At 36.9% G+C, this 22,485-nt stretch overlaps 1 protein-coding gene across 1 annotated transcript in view; it reads right to left on the bottom strand.

The window, feature by feature from the left end:
- Window positions 1-5,656: 5,656 nt before the first annotated feature.
- Window positions 5,657-22,485, bottom strand: part of LOC107756756 (neural cell adhesion molecule 2-like) — a 201,674-nt gene continuing 184,845 nt past the window's right edge. Inside the window, exons 13-17 of the mRNA XM_016573972.1 lie at window positions 21,754-21,873; window positions 21,460-21,581; window positions 17,268-17,442; window positions 8,502-8,706; window positions 5,657-6,005 (exon numbers count right to left, since the gene is read on the bottom strand). Coding sequence (XP_016429458.1) covers window positions 5,891-6,005; window positions 8,502-8,706; window positions 17,268-17,442; window positions 21,460-21,581; window positions 21,754-21,873 — 737 coding nt within the window. The 3' untranslated portion in view covers window positions 5,657-5,890. The remainder of the gene's footprint in view (window positions 6,006-8,501; window positions 8,707-17,267; window positions 17,443-21,459; window positions 21,582-21,753; window positions 21,874-22,485) is intronic.

The following is a 22,485-nucleotide window of genomic DNA, read 5'->3' as shown; positions in this document are numbered from 1 at the left end:
GCTGTTCTTTTGAACTTTCTATTCACAGAATCCTGAAAAAAGTAACATTGTATCAAAATTAGTTTGAATGATGATCAGAAGGTTAAAGTGAGAGACCTACAAAGACAGAGAGATGGATGAACACAGAGAGAATGAGAGGAGCCTGTCCCATCTGTTTGAGAGGGCTGTGTTTTGGCTGTGTCTGAGATGCTCATCCTCACAGCCTGTGAGGCATTAACCACACAGAGCCTTTGACACGCACCTCCATCTCTTTAATTATTAAGCATTTATCTCAGTATGTCTCTCAGGCGTGCCTTATCGCAAGTGAGGAGGTGCACCAAGCAACCCATGGCATCATGGGAGATTCTGAGAGCGGGCAGATTAGGAAGGAGGAGCACCTGCTAGCAGGCTTACTGCAGGATTTGCTCACTGAAGTCTGCAAGGATTCCTGTAACGCTTCACATGTTCGCTGCTTTAAGAGTAAATTCAGGTGTGTGTGCATGCAAGTTTGCTTGAGGTAGCGCACTCATGCATGCTTTTATGGGAAAAGGCTGCTAACTCACAATCCTTCGGGAAGCTGCACGCCCTTACTTTATTATCTTAGGTGGGATGCTCCAAAAATGGTGGCTGATGATTCACAGGATGATTCTGGTTGTGTGCAGATTACAGAAGGCTTTCTGCAGCCTTCAGTCTTAGCCAGGGATTTGTTCGCAGAGCATGGCGCTCCAGTCTGGCATTCTACGTCAAAAGTTTTTATTAATATGAACATGCGAGCTTGTGGGTGCTTCTTAAAGACTGTGAGGAAAATAAATCATGCATGCTTGTTTTTTAGATCAGTTACTCTTTCAATTCTGAGTGACAAATTAAGCTGAATATCCCCATAAATCTTTCCAAATGGATCAATTTCAAACCAAACAAACACTGTGACCATAAACGGATAAAATCTGGCCATATAAATATGATTTATATAGTCAGTAGGCGAGGAATACCTTAAGTAAATGCTGGGTCAAGAAAGGTTATTGTTAAATCATATCATTCATATATTTGAATCACCTCTAATATATAATAAAACTAGCAATATAGGTGATGTAGTAGCTTCCACCCAGTAAAGCCCTTAAAGGTTTTATCATTATTGTTATCATCTGTCATTATGTTTAGTCATTCATACTGGGTCCCACTGATGGTAATAAGTCCTTTTGTCATAGTGCTGCAAAAACGGGACAAACAACCTGCTTGTTTTTTTTTTTTTTTTTACAAAGTCATCATTGTGCTGTAGCTCTATGGCCTGCTTTGTCATTTAAATGCTAAAATGTTGCTTAAAATAAATTTATTCAAAATGACAATTTTCTTAAATGGCTGTAAAAATCAATTATAAATGTAATTAGGCATAGGTATCCGTTTGTTTCTTTTTAAGCTAATTACATTAGGCAAGAATGTAATTAGAGCAAAAGCAAACCCATTTAAAACAGCAGTAAAAGCAGAGCGAATGTTTGTAGCCGTATGGTATTTACTCAGCGCTATGTCCAGGCTGTTATCGAGAACTCCCTTAAGGCATGTCTGTGGTTGAAACGCATTAACAACAGAAGCAATAACGACAGTTTCCGCTAAAGAGAAACACAATACAAATAAACATCGTAATCTAGCTCTAATTCCCCGACCTGCTGCTGAGAGCGGAAGGAATAGGAGGGCGATATCCTGACAATTGTCTTGAAGTTAACCGGAACAACTGTAGGGAATGGTCCCTAATTCACTCTTTAAAAACCTACAGGATCATTTGAGACCACAGAAGTTTTTAAAGCTCTCCAACTGATGCCATTTTTAGTCCATTGACTGCTGTCTGAAACTTTGAAAGATATAAAGCCAAACTATTTAAATTATTGGCTTTTTTTTTCTGAGACCTTTTAATTTGATAGGCCAGATAACAAAGTAAGTGAGAACAAGTATAATCTATTATATCCTTTTAATAATTGTAGGTCATTATTAACCTCCTAACACCTAACAACATACAGGGCCCCTGAATTAATGATTTTTAAAAACATTTTATGAGGTCAGTTTTGGATTGTAATTGGTTTTATATATATATATATATATAGATATATAGTGTAGTTGTAAAAAGTTTGGTGCACCTTTCATTTCTTTGGTATTCAAGGTAAATTATGCAACCTGAATGTATATCTTTACAGAAAAAAAAAAAAAAAAAAAAAAAAAATTCCGAATACAGAAAATCTGGGTGCAAATACTTTTTCATAGCCCTGGAAATACTATATACAAACTGCAACAGTTTTCTATAATTGAGCATTTGCCAAAAAAATAGCCTTTAAAACTCCCCACATGACATTAACAAATTTCCGCACACAAATGACTCCTTTGATGCCCATTCATTGTCTGTTGTCAAAAGTATAGTGATTCATAAAGCACAGCTCACACAGAGTTCACATTCAGTCAACGTGAACCTCTTGGGAATTCTCCAACTTCTCCACCCACTCACATGAAATTCCCGATCATATGGATTCCTACTGAAATGATGGATTCTGCTCATGAAAATTCACAGAACAACAGTAAATATGACTGAATCTTCAGGCGCTAAAATGTTAGCTCTTATCCGCTTAGCTAACTGTATGTGCGTAGCATCTTGCCAAACATATTTCTTGACTGCGGTGGAACCTGTAACCTTTCCAGATTTCCCAATGGGGTGTTTGTGCAAGTAGTGAATTGAACTAGATTTTGAATTGACTAGCATAACCTGGGGACTAGTAAAAAAAAAAAAAAGGTAAGAAACTGTCTCAGGTTAACCATAAAACGTCACACATGCACTTGCATAAAGTCAGCTGGATTTAAAGATGCTCTGGGCTGAACTTCGTTTAATCTCATTCATCATATCAGACTCATTTAGGAAAGCTGGAGAGGGTTGAATGAATCATTATGGAAAGTGCAGTCTGCACCCTCAAAACTGTTCTGAGTTGGGCAGCCATTATCTACAGTGTTCGCCCTGATTACAGACCATGTGTGTTCAGTGGACAGCCAAAGCTAAGGCCACTAATGCCCGGGTGAGTCTGTACTCGCTGTCCAGTACTTACACTTCAAGGTGCAGCACACAGCGAGAACCCCGAAGGAAACGTGGATGATTTCTTTCAGATGTGGTCAGCCATTCTGGTTCTTGATTTCCACAGGTCACCGGATCCAGGACAAGGACAGGAAGCTTTAAGGACCATTGCATCTCAACTACATTCATTCCTTACACCACATATTCAATGTGTTCCAAACCCTAGTAAACATTCTTGCTGTCTAATGCCCACAAAGGCAATATACTAACTGAAACAGAGAGTCACAAATGACTTATGGATGCTCTACACAACAGCAACTCATATAGTGCGTCATACAAACATCACTTTATAGGACAGTTATAGACAGTTTATGGGAGATTCAACACTTGATTTCCATGTTGCTAAGCATGCTAATTTGGTAATTTGTTAATTAAAATAAAGCTGGAAAAAAATACTATATAAATATTAGATGAAAAACTTGAAAAATGAAAATCAAAAATGTTGCCTTGGCCAATAATATACATATGTTTAAGTTGAAGTACTAAAATTACTAGATAGATAAATAAATAATAAAAACAAAAATAAATGTAAAAGCAGAATTAAAAAAAAAAGAACAAAAGCAAAAAAAAAAAAAAATTTACTAAAACTTCAGCTAAAATCATAAACTGAAAATATAAAAATAAAGCCTAATTCAAAATAAATATAATAGTACATAAATAGTACTAAAATAGCACTGCATTGTACACACAAATATTGTGTGTTTTTATTTTAGAATAAATGTAACTGTTATTTAGCAATATTCTCGATAATGAATGAATTACTATAAGTAGTTACAATTAACATTTCCCCTCGGAGTTTTTTTTTTAATTTATTTTTTTTGACAGAGCTTGTCACAATGCACCATGGGATTGGCTCTCCCATAAACACTGTTTAAAAAAAAAAGAAGAAAAAAAGTACTGGTAATTTTTTTTTGCCAGGACATTATGCATTAATTTTTATAATTTATTCATTTAATTTTTGTAATGAACATTTCTGTTAACTCTAAAACACAATGCAATGAAGTGCAAAATTCAAAATACAGGTAAATCACCTGTAAAAAATGTCCACCCTCTGCTGCCAATCTTTGCTGATAAGCCACTAATGAAGCCCACAGCTCACTAGGTTTTGGAACACAGCCTTTTCTTGTTACTACCATAGACTATGAAAAGTGATCTGTAACACAAATGCGTACTATGCTTTAAAAAGCAGTCCAAATAGATTAAACTTTTATATTGGGACACTTTTATTTACAGAAGAAAAATTACACTGGATTACAAGAATTCCACAAGTACAGTTGGGCTTATGGAGTGCTCCCTTTAGATTGCTGAAAAGAAATGGGCAACATTCTACAATGTTCTATTGCGCTGAATGTGGAGAGCCAGGTGTGAAATACAATGCTGAAATAATGTAGTTTTTTTTGTTTTGTTTTTATTTTTTTAGAAAAATTTGTTGGCCCAAACCAAAGTGAACATGTTGAACATGATAATGGTTCTCAGGAATTAATACTCAAACTCTGACTGGTAAAATGAGCATGCCTCTAAACAGTATGCCATTCCCATCCTTAATATTGCAACACCAAAACAGCTAATTTTATAGCTATACCTTTGAGATGCATCTGAACCCATCTTCCTGGGCATCTGCACTTCTTTAGCTCTAGATAACTTTCAGTCAGTTGGACAGACTATCTTTTTTGAAAGATAGCCAAATTTGATCAACATAATTCATAATCAGTTATGTGTCACACTAAGACAGAATGAGTCATATTTTTTCCATTTGTGAAGCGCTCCAAAGAAATAACAACTATATTTACATTGGTGTACTTGAATAGGTATTTATGTTTTCCTTATATTCACGTAAGACTTGGCAACCTCTACTTTCTTTACGTCACTCTCTCTTTCTACACTCCATGCTCGCTAGTACACACATCCAAACACCCCGAAGACAACACGTCCATGCTCAGATGCACTCACTTACAAACTTTCACACGTTTCTAAAGGAAATGCACTCTTTTTTTGTTTTTGAAACATCCTGATATGAAAGCATGACACATACTTTGCACCTCTGATTCTGATGAAACAATAGCATTGAAATCAAGGACATATTTTCATCCACAAATGCACTTGTAATCTATGAGAAATTCATCGTTCAAGCCAAAGATTTGGGCATGTGTCAGCGCTCAATACCGGGACCACCCATGTACCATGTAGCTTGAGGTCAAATGTGGTCGATCCTCGCTTTGCTACTGAGCATTCAGTAATTTCTTTGCATTTGGGCGAGACATATAGAGGCAAAAAGGCAAAAAAATAAACACGTTACCCAAACAGTTAATCCAAACTACATCACAGACCGCAAAAAGAGGTGGGGGATTTCCACGCGTACTGTATAATGTTGAGTGATATGACGCATTAAAAAGCGATGTTTGCGCAACCACACTGGAAAAGTGCAACAGCCGGATCCCAAAGAAAATGGGAATGAGAGAGAGCAAGAGAAAACATGAAGCTTACGGTGTAAACCCAACGTCTTCAAATAACAAAGAATCAGACTCAAAGCAACAGCAAAGCCTTGAAAAAAAACAGAAAAACAAAAAGCCCAAAACAAGCGTGAACAAGCACAAATAAACAGGAGCCCGTCTGTTGAGTGGCAACCTCCGAAAAATGTTTCACAAAGCAGTTATCGCATAGCCTCTTCTGATACCCCGGCGACGAGTCTCTAACAAAGGATCTTACAATTGGTTGGCGTGTTCTTGCTTGTGTTCTCATTAGTTTGCTTGCTATTGGTCTCCGGGTGGCTCACTTTGTATGTTCTTTTAGAGGATAGCAGGGCCTCCATTACGCTTTACTGTCCTCCTGTGTCATGTGTAGGCTGTTGTCACCGTGAACTTTGATCTCGATTGTGTCTGGTTTCAGCGTCTCCTTGCCGTTTTCCTCTTTTAGTGGCAATTTCCTGTGGGAAAAAAAGTGAAGAAATGGCACGTGCACATTGGTCAGTTTGACAGGGTCGACAAAAACACATTTCAATTAACAACTGGATACTGTGGGTCCCCTGAGGCTAAAATTGAGACTTGGGGTCCTTTTTGCAGACCAGAGTCCATTTGTCACCACAAGTTGGTTTGTTTGGTTGGTTTTATGAACTTTTAGTACTGTTGACATGCTTTAAAAGGTGGCTTGGGGTCAGGTTTATACCAAGCACTGAACTACACAAACATATTTAGAATTTTTTTGAAAATAGTCTACTATGTTCACCAAGATTACATTTATTTGATCAAAAATTACAGTAAAACAGCAATATTCTGAAATATTGATAATATGAATAAAAGTATTTATTTCTTTCAAGAAAAAAAAATCACATTATGGAAATAAAAAGTAAATGTTAAGTTGACTTCAGTGTCACCCTAGGTTTACAAATGTATGTTTGTTTCTTGTGTGATCCTCTTGGGCCACATAGCAAGCGGTGTGATGCTCAGTCACATCTGTGCATGATCTAAAAGACCCCTGTGTGGCTCTTCATCACATGGGATGACACTGGAAAGGAACCAGCCTCTGTTCACTGGGATCATCATCACTCTAATAACATTATTAAAGTCTAGGCTGGGGCATTTGGGAAAGTATAGAGCGCATATCAGATGTACGCCATAGTCTATGTGCTACAACAGTGTTTCTCAACCCTGGTCCTGTGCGCCCCCCAACACTGCACATTTTGTGTGTCTCCCTAATCAAACACACCTGATTCAACTCATTAGCTCATTAGAAGAAACTCCAGGACCTGAAATGGGTGTGTCAGATAATGCCGAGTTCACACTGCACGATTTTCAAACTCGTCGGATCGCCGTTGTTTTCACACTGCGTGACTATCTGGGGTAGCATTCAGTTGCTGCTGTGTTCACATTGCACGATGGATCGGCGACAGGGGGTTTCACACGGCATGACTTCACAATAGGAAGAATCGCCGACAGCTCTGTCTGGTCCGCAAACTACGTTTCACAACAAAACACACGCGAGAAGTGATAAGGAAATAACGCGAGAACCCGCATGCGCGACGTGTCGGCGATTCCCTCAGATCGCGTCTTTGATAATTCACACTGCGTGATTGTCACTCGTGTGAACGAGCACCGATTTGCCTCCGACTTCGGGCATTTGTCGGTGATTTCGCAAAACCTGTCGGCGAGTGAAAAATCGGGCTAAAATCATGCAGTGTGAACTCGGCATAAGGGAGACATACAAAATGAGCAGTGTTGGGGGGGCGCCCAGGACCAGGGTTGACAAACACTGTGCTAGAACATCAAAGCCGTGCTGCTTGTTATCGGAGCTGAAGACAATCACAGCCCTTAATCTCTTTGAACTTCTGGCCAAGTAAACCTGACAGGAGTTTTTCCAGCTGGGAATGACCCAGACTGGCACTGCGTAACTATAGGTCAGCCATCCTGCAAACCTTCAGGACAAAGTCTACAGAGGAAATATGTCAGGAACCGTGAAGACACTGACCAGGGCCAAAACACATACTATACTCATCAAGCAATAAACCACAGATTGCACAAGCCAATGAGTGATTCATAATCAACAAACTGATAAGACTGTACACTATACTTCTTTGACGCACATGTTCCATAAATAAATACTGACTAACTGCTACTGTACAACTGTTGCTCTGTCACACCTACCTCTTTCCCACAAACTTGAGGACTTTGTATTGCCTGATGTTTTGCTGTCAACTGATGACAAATTGTTATTGCCAGTGTAAGGTGACGTTACTTTCAGTGTAAGGTAATGTTACTTTAACATTACTAAAGTAATGCATTACAATGTGGTACTCATAAAAACTAATGATGTTACATTATTACTTTCTGTGAAAAGTAACACGTTATTTTTTCTAACCGATATCTGACTGAGGCTCTCATTTGAGAACGGTTTACAAGAAAATACTATTTCATTTTTTCTACTTCAAAATGTTACATTTAATTCAAGGTGTCACTTGATGTTTCCTTGTAATTGTTTGTGAAATTTACTAGCAATTTTTGAATGAAAATTATTTCTACACCTAATTTTTTTTCCCAGTGTTGAATGAAAATGCAGCTTTAAAATAAATAAATAAATACTGAATTTCAATACTTATATTTACATGGGAATTAAAGCCAGGAAACAGTGCATCATGTAATTGAACATTACATTTTTGTAATTTTTTAAGGCAAAGCTTATCCACAACTGCTCTGAGGCATCACTCAATTTAGTGTTTTGAAGATTTTAATGCATTAAATGAAATATTAAACTGAATTTGTCATTAAATGAATTAACTTAATTAAAATAGATGACAATTGAGTAAGTAACATAGGACTTATCTTGTTGCTTGAAAAAGTATTGTGCTTACGGAACTTTTATTTTTCAAGCTCTTTGGATAAAAGCGTATGCTAAATAAATGCATAACTGATGCAGAAGGGATACTCACAGGTAGGCAGCTTTGCCCTCCTCTAGCTCTTTGCTCTTGCCGCTTGTGGCTGTCTTTTTGCTGCAGAGCTTGCGGGTGATGCACATGAGCAGGCCGCACTGGCGCAGGAAGAAGCAGCTGATGTCCACTAGCACGAGCAGCAGCAGCAGGCCAGCTAAGCCCAGCCCAACCACTGCACCCAGGCCTAAGCCGCTGAACAGCGAATCTGCTGAGACAAGATGCACATATAACCATCAATGATGCGCCTCAAAAACGCAACACTGTACACTTATTTAGGGCAAACTGAAAGGTATAATGAATCAGTAGTATTTTGTCAAAAATCATGGTTATTTTTACAATTCAGAAAAAAAAACAAATCAAATAACTGAAATGGCTCAAACTAGGAAAGTATGTAAATTAATCAATTAAAGCATTCATAAAACATAATATAACAATTTTCTACCAACAATGCACTAAATGTAGCTAGCTCATGTAGTTTAAATTTGCATCAAGAACTTTAAGGTGATGCAACTTTGGTGACATTTTTAAACTGAAATTGTCAAGACTTTGCATGAGGAAATGAGGCAGTCTGAGAAGCTATTCAGAAGAAAACATCCATTTTGAAGGAACATTCTGGGCAATGCTGCTGCTCTAAACACATCAATCACACATGCTGTTGAAAGTAGCATTGCCATTAGCAAAAGCATCCCAGAAGTCTGTAGTTTGATCTGGACACAGTGACAGGGCATCAGAGTGAGAAAAAAGACAGGCATAATAAACAGAAGAGAACTTTGAGGAATTCAGTGTTGGATTTACGAAATGATTTTAAAAAATCACATCCACCACAGGGTTATTATGGTCAACTAAAACTAAAATTGTTTCTTGAAATAAACATTAAAATAATTGAAAAAAAAAAATTCATAATCAAAATTTCTCATTCAGTTCAGTTTAACTTGAAGTGCTTCACTGAGGAAAATGGTAACATCTAAATAATCTTTTTCCTATTTTTTCCCAAAAAAAAGAAAAAAGACAGCACTGAATCAACCAAAGTACATTAATTTATACCAACAAAACTTATTTTTATGTGTTAAATCAGGTAGAAATAGTTATTTAAGGCATCAATTGCAGGTTCCCACTTACAGTGTAAAACAACACTATAACTAACAACACTAAATAAATAAAACTAACAAATTAAAATTATTAAAAAATATACTGAAATATATAAAAAACAAAAACAAATAAAAATGCCAACAAAAATCAACTAAAACAACTTTAAACTAAAACTTTAACTTTAAAATTAAAGTGTAAACAGATATAAAATAAATAAATAAATAAATAAATAAATAATTTAAAATATTCAGAAAACCTATGACAGTATATTGTTAATACTTCAATAACACCTCAACCAGGAATATATTTACGGTTAATTTGTGAAGACATTTATTTAAATTTAACAACATCAACAACAAACCATTACCAAATGAACATGCTGTAATGTTTTTAATTGTCCTTATTTAAACCTATGATTACGACCTCTAAACTTCAGATTAGGAATATCATTTGACCATCATGATCTACTAACCATTTACAAATGTGACCATGATGCAACAGCATATCGGTTTATACATGTATGAGTGGCCTCAGATCTAAGACCTCAGATTTATTGACCCTAGTATGGTCTTACTTTGGATGCATGGAGCACATGACCACCTCCACTGTGACTTATCAGCCAACACATCTGTTTTTCACCATCTTGTGCCGTGCTCGCCCTGAGAAATGTGCCCCCACTCCTATAGCTGATTTGTTGTTGATTTATAACATCATTAGAAGCGCAATTTAGGATCTCGTTAATATCACTTATCCTGAAGTGCCACAAATGGGCGTGATCCATCCGCATCTGAGTTCAACGCACTCAATTAATTAAGTACGAATGGTGATTGAGACTCAGCATCGAGAAGCAATAACTCAAGCTCGATTGATTGTGTCTGGACTGAAGGGAGGTCTGTGAGGGGGATCCCAGCAGATGATTGACAGGGTAATGAAGCTTGTAATCATGTGTGGGGCTTAATGGCTGTGTCACGCTGATACATGACTAAGTAGGGCTTAAACAGATCCATGGTTTTCTAGTTTGGAACAGTTTTACATGGAAAAACTTTCAGCGTGAATTACAGGCAACAGGAGAGTTTGAGATCCCATTAATGTACTCTCTTCAAGGTTGAAATACTGTATATCCCTCAGCCTTTGAGCTGCACCATTTAATCATTCAAACACTTACCTCTGCACTTACAACACCAATAAATGCTGTAAGCTGGAGACAGGCAGGGGTTTTAAAAATAGGCTTCAGTCAAACCAGAGTAAATCTGTTATGAGGGGGTTTCAGATTATAGTAAAATACCATGGAAATTACACCCTTACATCATGAATATCCCAGTAAATGTTCTGGCAAATGCATCTGATGTGCTATGACAAGAACAAGTAATGCCTCTTTCTCAAAGTGCAGTCATTACCCTTATAGTCTGATTATATTACATTTTCTCAAGTGTAATCAAACTGAAATGGCCTGCATACATACACATACATACATACATATCCATATATATATATATATATATACTGTATATAGTATACATACTGCATATATATCACACTGCAGTGCCTCTAGATATATTTGTACAATACGTCAAATATATTTGATATGCCATGAAAAAACATCAGTTTTTTTTGTTACCAAGCTACTAAACGGCCAAAGTGCACCTAGCCCACCTAAAACGACACTTTTATAGCTTTCTGGGTTGTGTTAAGTGAAAACATTGAGCTGACCAGTGACAGTTTGGTCCTTTTTCCTAATCAACCCATAAAACCCAAAGAGCAGTCCATAAAATGGGACAGTTTTCTTATCTCCAGGCTGAAAGGCTTCCTTCTGGAGTCCTGAGGTAATTTAAAGCTTTGGCCATTATGGAAAAGGTCTGGAGTTTTAAGACTCCCCCTCCTCCTCTCCTCACCCTATGCTGGCCCAGCAACCTCTGCACTACCTACACAGAGGACACAAGTCAAGCATGACTCCATAATGATGGTTTAAAGACTCTGATGCTCATTAAGACGCTATGCTTGACGAGCAGAAGGGACCCTCCAGCCGTTAAACGATTAATAGACCGACTGCCGTCAGGATAGCCATTTTCAGTGGCAAAGATGTCTTTGCGCAGCATGAGGTTGGACTGATGGGTCAGAACGAATGAAATGGGTATCAAGTGGCACCAATTAGACGTCACTTTTCCATAGTTTTAATAGAATTCTCTATGACACTTGTAGTGCATCTATAAAAATTAACATTATAGTAACCATTTCATTAGTTGGTTACATACGAACGCAACATAATTCCAAATGAATTTCACATTCAAATGGAGGATCTGAAATAATTTTGCTCTTGACTGTTGTTCTGTATGTTTCAATAAACATCTTTCTTTAATTTTCTTTTAACATAACAATTCTGATACAATAAGCTCAGTTCTCAGACAGCACAATCACATTTACTTACATTATTAATATCATAAATAGCTGCCATTTAAAAGGGGAGGTTCACCCAAAAATGAAAATTCTGACATCACGTTCTCACTCCCAAGCAGTTCCAAACTTGTATGACTGTGTATCTTCTGCAAAACACACGATTCTTTTTAATGAAGACATTAAAAAAAAAAACTTTTTTAAATCTCTGCAATGTTTTTCCTTTCCCTATATTAGAGACACACTGTTGCTTGTGTTATTTAAGGAAATGTCTGATACCTTCTGACTTCATACACCTGACTTTAGAATAAATGGCTGAACTCTGGCAAGCTGGATGGACTTCGCTTATTTCTCTTCTTGAAGCCACACACAAAAAAAAGCTTATTTATGGCCAGTGTGATCAGCTGTTATGGACAGCAGTAAAACAACAGGTCCATTTTCATTTGCCGTAATCTTTTCCAGCTGGAACCATCAACAAAGAGCCATTCTAATCTTATAGGAAGTTAAGCCATGTTAGGAAATAAGGGCTTTAATGGACTTGGTTTCAGACCTTTTCTTTTAACGAGAACAATATAGAGGTTTTTGACATGCCCATAAATGAAATGCAATAATCTATTGCTGTGTAATGAGAGAATAGAGAGGGCAGCACATAGAGATGATCAAGATTAATAGTCTTTATTGACTTGACTTCCATTGATTTGAGATTGTCTTAATTAGGTCAGGTATGCCATGAGGGTATCAAAACCTCTCACATTTTTTACAATTTACAATGATAAAAATGTACAATGTCCAACCGAAAAATATCATGAAATCCTAATTGTGATTCTGTGGTGTGAACTTCAAAACTTATTGATCGACTGCAACTAAACACATTACACCAAGGAATGTTTGTTACTTTTTTCTCCCTAGAAGCTCAATACCTTTTTTCCAAAAGGAAAATAATAATAATAATAATAATAATAAACAGCTGACAGAGATGATGAGGATCAGAGTCAGACATCTTACACTTAAGATCAGTCACTAATTCCTGTTTTCATTGCTTCAGTTAAAACTAAGGAACCTTGTCATTAGTAATTCTGCTAAATAGCCCTTCAGCATTGACAAAGACTTATTCAATATGTTTATCTTTCCTTGATTGCTTTAGTAGTCAATATTTCAAGCTATAATGTGCAGGATAAGGATTCAGATAATTCAATGCTTTTGCATTTGACTACCTGTAATAAACCAAACTATGAACTCAAACGGCTTTATATGTTCTACACTAACTGGTTCACTGGTACAAGGATAAGACATGATTGTTAGGAATCTGAATTAAGAGGCTGTAGTTATTGCATCAGAGAAAGCTAGTTTATTTGAGAAATTCCGACAGATTTCTATGCTGCTTTTGACATGAATTTGAATGGATTCTTCAAACATGCTGCATCATAAAAGCACAATCTATAGCTATGCACTTCACATTTAATGGATCTTAAAATGTACTCTTCTGATAACAGAAAATAAATAAGCTTCACATAACAGACTACAACACACCACTTCATCAAATCAAGATCGCAATACTGCATCCAGAAAGTCAAGAAAAGTGAAGCATGTCCATTCTCACTATTTTTACCAGGTTAACATATACTACCATTCAAAGGTTTAAGGTCAGTATGATTTTTTTTAAATAAATACTTTTATTCAGCTAAAGTGAACTTTTACATTGTTACAAAAATGTTTTATTTCAAATGAATGCATAAAAAAACCCCATTCTATTCATCAAAGAATCTTCACAAAAATATTAGAATCCTTTCTGAAGGAGTAATGGCTGCTGAAATTTCAGCTTTGCCACCACAGGAATAAATTACATTTTAAAATATATATAGAATACATTTAAAAAAAAAATTGTAATAATATTTCACAATATTGCTTTTTTAATTGTATTTTTGATCAAATAAATGCAGCCTTTATTAAATGCCTTAAAGGCCTAAAACTCTTGAACCATAGTGTCGGCCTCAGCTGAATTTAGTCCCGTACAATTACATATAACAATGACTGTTAGCTTAATTCACCGAATTCACATACTACTTCTTCATGGCAGCAACATTCAACACAAATTTTTGTATTCACAGACTGCACACAATTTCAGTTACTCAAGTTCTTCCTCATCGATACTGAGAAAATAAAATAAAGTAGCATGGCAAAATCTCTGCCAAAGGTGTACCCAGAGAATCAAAATGAATGTACATTATATTTGACTCACTGGGAGAGAGAAACCTTGTTTTATGTTTCTCATATTACGGGAAACAGAAAGTCGGCCTGTTTGATTTATGATACCAGTGTTTAAAAGTCATATCAATTTGAAATCCTACTTGACTCCATTTAATGAGTGCTGCGTTGTTTATCTCTGTGTGCGAGTATCAGCAACATCATTAAATGCATTCTCTCAAGCGATGCAACTGCTGACATTTCCCATAGTCATAATAAACCAAAATAAAAGAGCCTGTGGATGCACAGAAGATGGAAAAGCCCTCACGCTGGTGGTTTATACTGTTCTTTGTAAACACCAGCAAAAAGGAACTCATTAAACATAAAACTCAGGGTCGGATCACTACTGTTACAGGTAGAGAACAAATTAGCCACTCAGTTTTTCCTCTTCCTTTGTTGACAATAATGTGCAAGACCTTTATGGACAAAAAGGCCAGTTTTGGCACGGAGGGCAGCCAGGATAGTGAAACAGGAGAAATCGGCTCACAAGCATGGATAACAACACCACCAGAACAGGCAATGAACCGGCACGGCGAGCCATTGGTAGGGGCAAAAAAAAAAAAGTCTTAGTCTTTTGGGCTCATTCCAGGCAAGGTGAAGATGGAGCAATGTCAACACAGACACAAGCACAGCAACAATGACAGAGAAGCTCCGAAGACGTTCACCGTACGGATGGGCTGCACGGGAGGGTGTCCACGTCCGGTTGGAGGGGTCTCGCAACACTGATCTGCAATGAGATGGAGGGGAGAGGGAACGGGAAGGAAGAGGAAAAGACATACAGGTGTGTGGAGCCAGCACAGGACGCAGGATGGTTACGCACACAGAAGGTCACGCGAGATAATGAAAAGTGGTTTAGTCACAACACAATAGCGGTGGGTTAATAGAAAAGATGATTACAAGAGTAAAAATGAGATAAACAGATTATTTTGGTGCAGGTCAGGAAATAAACAGGGGTGAATGCGACAATAACATTGACATATGTGCGAAGAGCAAGTGAGCAGTCCAAACCAGTGTCCGTTGTAAAGGTTTGTTTGATTGAAAAGATCGCAGGGCGATTAGAGGCACAGAGAAAGGGAAGTTTAGTGGCAGTTCATTGTAAAACAAAAAGCCCAGCGATTTGCGATGTGGCCCAGAATGCGTTGCATAATTCATTAGGTGGGAATTGGAGAGCAGGATTGTTTAGAGTGAAACAACGAGATGAAGCACAATAGAATTATAAATAAGAGCGTGGGCCAGTGGGGATGAAGGGGTGCAGGCGGAGAGGGAGAGAAAAAGGAAAGGATGAGGAGGAGTTGGGAGAGAATATACAAATGACATCGAATTAACAAGGTAAATCCAAGCTGTTGAGAAGCAGTGCTGTCAACACACAAACAGAAACACACACACACACACACAGAGAGAGATGTATATCTATGCATGCACTGACACTGCCTCTAGGAATATTTCATATATAATTGGACAAGACCAGACAAAATTTAAATACCATCTGTCAATATCATGGCATTTTTCAGGACAGGCCTTTTGTCCACGCAGCAGATTGCAAGACACATTTTGTTTATCATATACTAAATGTCCGTCCGTCCATCCATCCATCCATCCATCCATCTATCTATCCGTCTGTCTCCTTTTCTAGCAGTCATACAGAATATGGCAATGTGAGGACATTGTCCCCACCACTTTATGAAATAGCTTGCAGCCACACTTTTGTGTTCATCAGTTGCATCCCCTAAAATAAATCCACTCATGTATGTATAGCTGCAATTTTGCTTGGTTCATTAAAACAAACATTGTTATTAGAGCAGATATGAACCTGGGACCTACACACTCAAAGAAAAATGCTGACATCGACACCATTACACATTTATCCTCTATTCCAAACATCTATCAAATAAATGAAAAAAAAAAAAAAAATCTCAGGATCAACACTGGCAGGAAGTTAAAAAATAAAACGTCACAAAAAAGTCCACAACTTATTGTAAAATAAAACTTTAATGACAAGTTTTTCAAGCACATTGGCATAACATACATAAATCATCATTACCATTAAACCACAATTACAATATGAATCCTAGACCAGTGAGAAAGCACCCTTGAAATGGTCTTTTCTATGTATTTCCCAATCAGTTCTCCTATCAGGTGGAAACACTTGTGCTCTTCTGTTTACAGTACATGACGTGGCTATAATTTGAGCATTATTTTATGTGTACAACAAAGGAAAGTTCATGTTTTTAGCTGAAACATTATCTACTTCCTGAGATCCTGCCCACAAAGGTACAGAGGCATTGAGATTTGACAAGCAATTGACAGACTTCTTTACATTTTTTTACCTTTATATTCTCATTTGAAAAAAGTAGTATTGTATTACTGTTAGTGGAACTCAAATCACTTCCGTCAACCTCTTCTGTCTGTTTCGTTTGGCTGGCGGATCACCTTCCTCAGCTATCAACTTTACTATACCTCCAGCAACTTACCCTTCATCCTTGCACCATTCAAAGATACCCATTGGCTACATAGAGCTTCTGATTGATTCTTGAAAGTTTCTGATTCAACTGTAACCACTGGGACCTAGTAATCCAAATATTAAAAGCCTTCTCATAAAAGCATGACTTCAAAAGAGACCACAACTGCAAACTGCAGATGGTCAATCAGCCAATCATAGTGAAATGGAAGCACTAACTGCTAGACAGTTTGATGCATGAGCGTATAAGTAATTATTTTTGTAGTGACAATTTCTTTCTCATCCTTTTTTTCCTAAGTGAGATGGTGCTTCCTCTGACAAATCGCTCCTGATCAGGACAGAGAAACAGTTACAGTGGGTTACCCTGCACGTTTGATTGTGAATGTGGGAAACACGAGCTCTATCAAGTGTGGGTGGCTGGCAAGTGTGCTGAACTGTAGTAGGGCATGTAATTATAATAGGAGACATAAAATTTCAGCTATAGATATTGTGAGTGGGTGATGAAGCACTGTAGGCAATCAGACTCAATTTGTCATATGGAAAAGAGACAGAGTACTTTGCGTGTTTTGTGGACGTGCGTGTACCTGTGATGTCAGGTTTCTGAGGCATGGAGAACTTCACAAAGGTGGGTTCAGACAGGCCTTTGACGTTGCGTGCGGTGATTTCCACCTCATACTGCGTATTCCACTGGAGCGGTTGCAGCAGCACAAAATCATTCACACCTGGAACCAGTTTTGTCATCCACTGCTCTTCTTTATCCTGCACAAAACCGCAAGTGTTTCATAAAATTTGCACAAGCATATGAGTAACATTTGCTTTAGGGAACATATCAGACAACTTGTTATTGATTGTGAACGTACAGGTGTTTGAATAGTGGCTACATTCTATTCTGTTTTGGTTGAGAAAAAAGCAAGTATTGATTCTGTTTTGGTTGAGAAAAGAGCAGGATGGATGCAAGATTTGCAGATGAAAGTGGCCTGAAAGGCCATCTCCTCCTTTGTCCTTAAAAGAACCGTAAAAAAAAAAAAAAAAAAAGAGCTTTTCTCTAATCCTCAAACTTTTCCACACACTTAAACAGCAGAAACACTCCAATGCATCCATTATTCTCTTTGTGTCCCTGCCTGCAGAGCATCTAAGCACGAGTATGTGCGTAATATAATATAATGTGTGTGTACCGGCTGTTCTGCCGGCTAAAAAATTAAAACTAAGCCCACACAAGCTGCCTTCAAAGACTCATTGCTTTCATATTTTGACATTTTCAAAACGCCTCAGCTCTTTAAAGGCTAAATGGTTGAATGTGGCTTTCACATGTTGACAGTCCTTAGGCGAGCTGTCTCCCCAGGCTGTGACATCTCCATTTCCCCTGTTCTCACCTCCACATGCACAGGCGATCAGAGACCGAGCAAATAAGAGAGAGATAAAAAAATAAAAAAAGGGAAGAGTACAAATAAAAGAGAAGGAAAAGATGCCAGCGGACCCTATTAAGGTTGAGGAGGAAGCAAGGCATCACCAAACACAGTGAGACAGACAGAGATGAAGCAAATGAGGAAACGCTGAGGCCCATAAGGGGAAAAACAAACAGAAGGATTGTGTGTGAGAGAGAGAGAGAGAGAGAAAGCTGTGGTGAATGTGTAAACATGCTAGTGTGGCAACACTGGATAACCTCACGACCTGTAAACAAATTTTTTCATTGTGAAACAGTGGCGATGATGCACAAGGAATAAAAAACGCAACTAGGCTCTATGTGACCACCCAACCAGACAATAATATTACCAGAGTAATAATAATAATGTTCTTAATTGCACACAGATGTTTGTCATATATTTTTGGATACAAACATTAAGTATAATTTGTTTTTACCCTCATCCTAACACAACATTTCCTGTACAGCCATTTGCACATTATAGCTTATAGAACTTAACTGAGATTGAGGTACAATGCACATCAATGGACATTTTTGTTTTTTTGAATTAAGTAAGAGTAACTGTAGGTATTAAATTTAAAATAATAAACAATAATAATGACATAAAATAAAAAAAACGTAAAATAAATATTTTAAAATCAGCATAATTTTTTTTTTAAATGATTAATGAGTGAGACCCTTTTTCTTATTTATCCTTTAAGAAGTGAAAGGAAACAGACTGCATTTGTTTTGCATATTTAGAATAAAAATGATAATGGGTCTCATTCACTATGCATGCGAACGCACAAATTTGCGTGTGAAAAATCACCAAAAACTTGTGTACTAAAATGTATTAAAAAAATTTAGGAACAACTGAAAGCACACATACACGAAACCCACAATTGTATTAAGATAAAAATTATATTTATTCTTAACATTATTAGAATTTTAGATATTATATATAATTGAGAGTTAAGATAAAATCAATATTTCATATTAACATGATATAATTATTTTTTATATAGTTAAGATTACATTTATATTTCATCTTAAACATATTTCAACATATGCAGTGAATCATATACGCGTATGTACAGCTGGCTAATGTAATCTGGGCCTATATTAAAAGTATTCGTGTTTGAACTGGTTTTGAGACTGACACACTTGGCAGCGGATCAAAGACAAGAGTACAGTGTCTTTAGAGATCACGTTAACACTTTACAATAAGCTTCATTAGTTAACATGAACTAAGAATGAACTATACTTCTACAGCATTTATTAATCTTAGTTAACGTTAATGTTTTCAACATTTACTAATGCATTATTAAAATCAAAAGTTGTGCTTGTTAACATTAGTTAATGCACTGTGAATTAATATGAGCTAACAATGAACGACTATTTTCATGAACTAACATTAACAAAGATGAATAAATACTGTAATAAATGTTTTGTTCATTGTTTGGTCATGTTAGTTAATACATTAACTAACATTAACTAATGGAACCTTATTGTAAAGTGTTACTGAGATCATTATATGTTTGAGAGTGATGAAAGGCTGTAAAGGAAAAGTTGTGCAGAAAGCCTTTAAATGGAGATGGTTTGGGCATGTTTTATGCAAATGACTAAAATTGGACATGCGGTTGTTAATTTAATAATACAAATTCATTAACATTAGAAAGCCTTTATATGGAGATGGTTTGGGCATGTTTTATGCAAATGACTAAAATTGGACATGCGGTTGTTTATTTAATTTAATAATCCAAATTCATTAACATTAGAACGAGGTTAAGAACAAATTTATGCGCGTACGCACATGCCGTGAATTAGGTGGACATTTTTTATGAGTTCTTCTGTGTGTACAAATATGAAATAATCCACACAATTATTAGTAAATGAGAGCCATTATTTGCTTTATTTCACAATTTAGGATATCACTGATTGTCCCAAGAGGGAGGTTTGTCAGATGTATGCAAAACTTGATTCCCCCACATAAACATACCTCTCTCTTTCCCACACAGCACTTCCATAGAACACTTCAATGTTGTTATACTTGATGCACAACTGTTCATTCAAAAGCCCCCAAAACAGCAGAATACCTTTGTGCAATAATTTCTGAAGCATGTTTTTATCCATGCTGCTGTGCGTACTGGTGCTTAAACAAAGGGCATGGGCTCAAACAAAAAGATGTGTTTTCATTGCTCATTATTAATGAAACAATCGCCCACTTGTCTCTACGTGTTTACTGGAATAACATCCTCTGCATTCCAGCAAAGTCTCACACTTTACACTTACAAACAAAAAAAACACATGATCCCGTTTAGTGCTGCTTTTCTCCAGCTAGTTAAAGACCAAATACATTACAATTTGTAAAATGCCGTTCTGCTAAACAGCTAAACAATGCCCCAACAAGTCAAAGTCATGATGAAAAAGTGTGGATAGCCCATAGATGACATAAGCTAAATGAATAAATCAATGTGGTTGTAAAGGGATAATTGTTCAGTAATCACATTGTCACAACAAACTTAGTTAATCCATGCACCACAAAAAAAGTCACGCTGGGTACGTTTAGTATTAGAGCATACTGTAATGCCTTGGTTATGTTGGGATCAATTTGACAGCTGGTTCATTTTCCAATTGCGGTGGCATTTGCCTTTAAAAAATTGGTCACACTTTATTTGAAGGTTCAATTCTCGCTATTAACAAACCATTACTATGACTTTTGCCTCAAACTCCTAATATGCTGCTTATTAATAGTTAGTAAGGTAGTTGTTAAGTTTGGGCAGGATTGGGGATGTAGAATATGGTCATGTAGAATGATTTATAAGTACTAATAAACAACCAATATGTTAATAATAGGCATGCTAATAAGCAACTAGCTGATAGTGAGAATTGGTCCATATACTAAAGTGTTAAAAAAAATTTAATTACAAATTACATTAAGCATAGAGTGCTGTTTAATTAATAAATATCCCTTCTCATTTTAATTAAAGGTAAACAATAACTTGTTTTTGTTCAGAATTTCACTAGCATCACCTGATTTGATATGATCACAAAAGCTAGCATTCTTAACACTTAAATACCATTTTTTAAAGGACTAATATCTATTAGATTACTGGCATAAAACTGTAATTCTGACCATACGAAATTCAGTGCTGAATAAAAGTATTAATTTCTTATTAATTTCTTCTCTTACTCAGCCTTTTGAATGGTAGTGTATGTAAATGCTATCAAGGTTTGATGAATCCTCTAAAACAAGGTAAAAACAGCATCAGAAGAGAGGCGTTTTTGTGCATAAACATTTATACAGCACTAAAGCAAGGTTTCCCTTGCGAGACTGCACTGATTAATAGAGGCTTCAAGAGCAGCTCACTTACTGTTTTGTATTTGACAATATATTCCAGGATGGGCATTCCTCCATCATCCTGCTTGACCAGCCCCAGTCGGTATGCCTTCCCCACCCCTCGCTGACCCTGAACTGAAGGGGGACTCGGCTCTCCTGAATATCGAAAAAAAAGACACAATAATGTGTGAATGGTCCACATTCATATACATAACTGGTTATAATTGAACTCAATGGTCAGCAGCAACATACTACTGCAATAACGTAACGACTGAAGGTTGTTTGTACAAATATTCAGCATTTAAGTGTCAAAGCAGAGGGCACTCACGTATGGGCAGAGTTTGAAAGCTCTCTGTGCGGCTGAACTCCCCTTGACCTTTTCCGTTCACCGCGGCTACTCTCACCTCATAGGTAGTGTTGGGCTCAAGGTTAGTGAGCAACACGATTGCTGTGGGAGAGAAAGAGAGAAGAAGATGGAAATTATTCTAACAAACATACTACGTCCCAACTGGTCTCCTAAACCATGTACATGGTTTCAAAAGACTTCTTTCTCCAATCATGCCCTTGGCAAACAGGCCTTTTCAGAATTATGTATATTAGCTCAGAGTACTTGAAGTAGCCTAATTTGCTTATTTGATCATCTAATGTGTTCTCAAAGTTCCTGCAGGCCCATTTTGGTGTTGTGGGTAAAGAAAAATAAATTTAAGCACTGTAAGTTCAGGTTGGACTGGAGTTGTATCTCCCACAACTCTTCTCACTCTTGTAGTTTGGCCCTTGAAGCCAGTATGGACCGAAAGTTTGGGCAATTCTTAGTAATGTGGTTTGTGTTTGTGTGTGTGTGTGTGTGAGAATATAGTGAGAATGAAGGCTGAAGGATTCAAGCTGAAGCCTGAAGTCAAGCTGATATAAATCAGCATAGAAATATAATGAAAGTCTTTTTGTGTGCTTTGTTCCTGCATAAGAGAAACTTGTCACACATTGATATCCATGTGACTGCATAACACTTAGAATACAGCACACAAGTTGTATGGACTACTTATATATATATATATATATATAT

This window comes from Sinocyclocheilus rhinocerous, unplaced genomic scaffold (assembly GCF_001515625.1).
Source record: "Sinocyclocheilus rhinocerous isolate Xijiao unplaced genomic scaffold, SAMN03320098_v1.1 scaffold382, whole genome shotgun sequence".
Lineage (NCBI taxonomy): Eukaryota > Metazoa > Chordata > Actinopteri > Cypriniformes > Cyprinidae > Sinocyclocheilus > Sinocyclocheilus rhinocerous.
The sequence above is the reverse complement of the archived record's forward strand: the minus strand, read 5'-3'. Positions and strand labels throughout refer to the sequence as shown.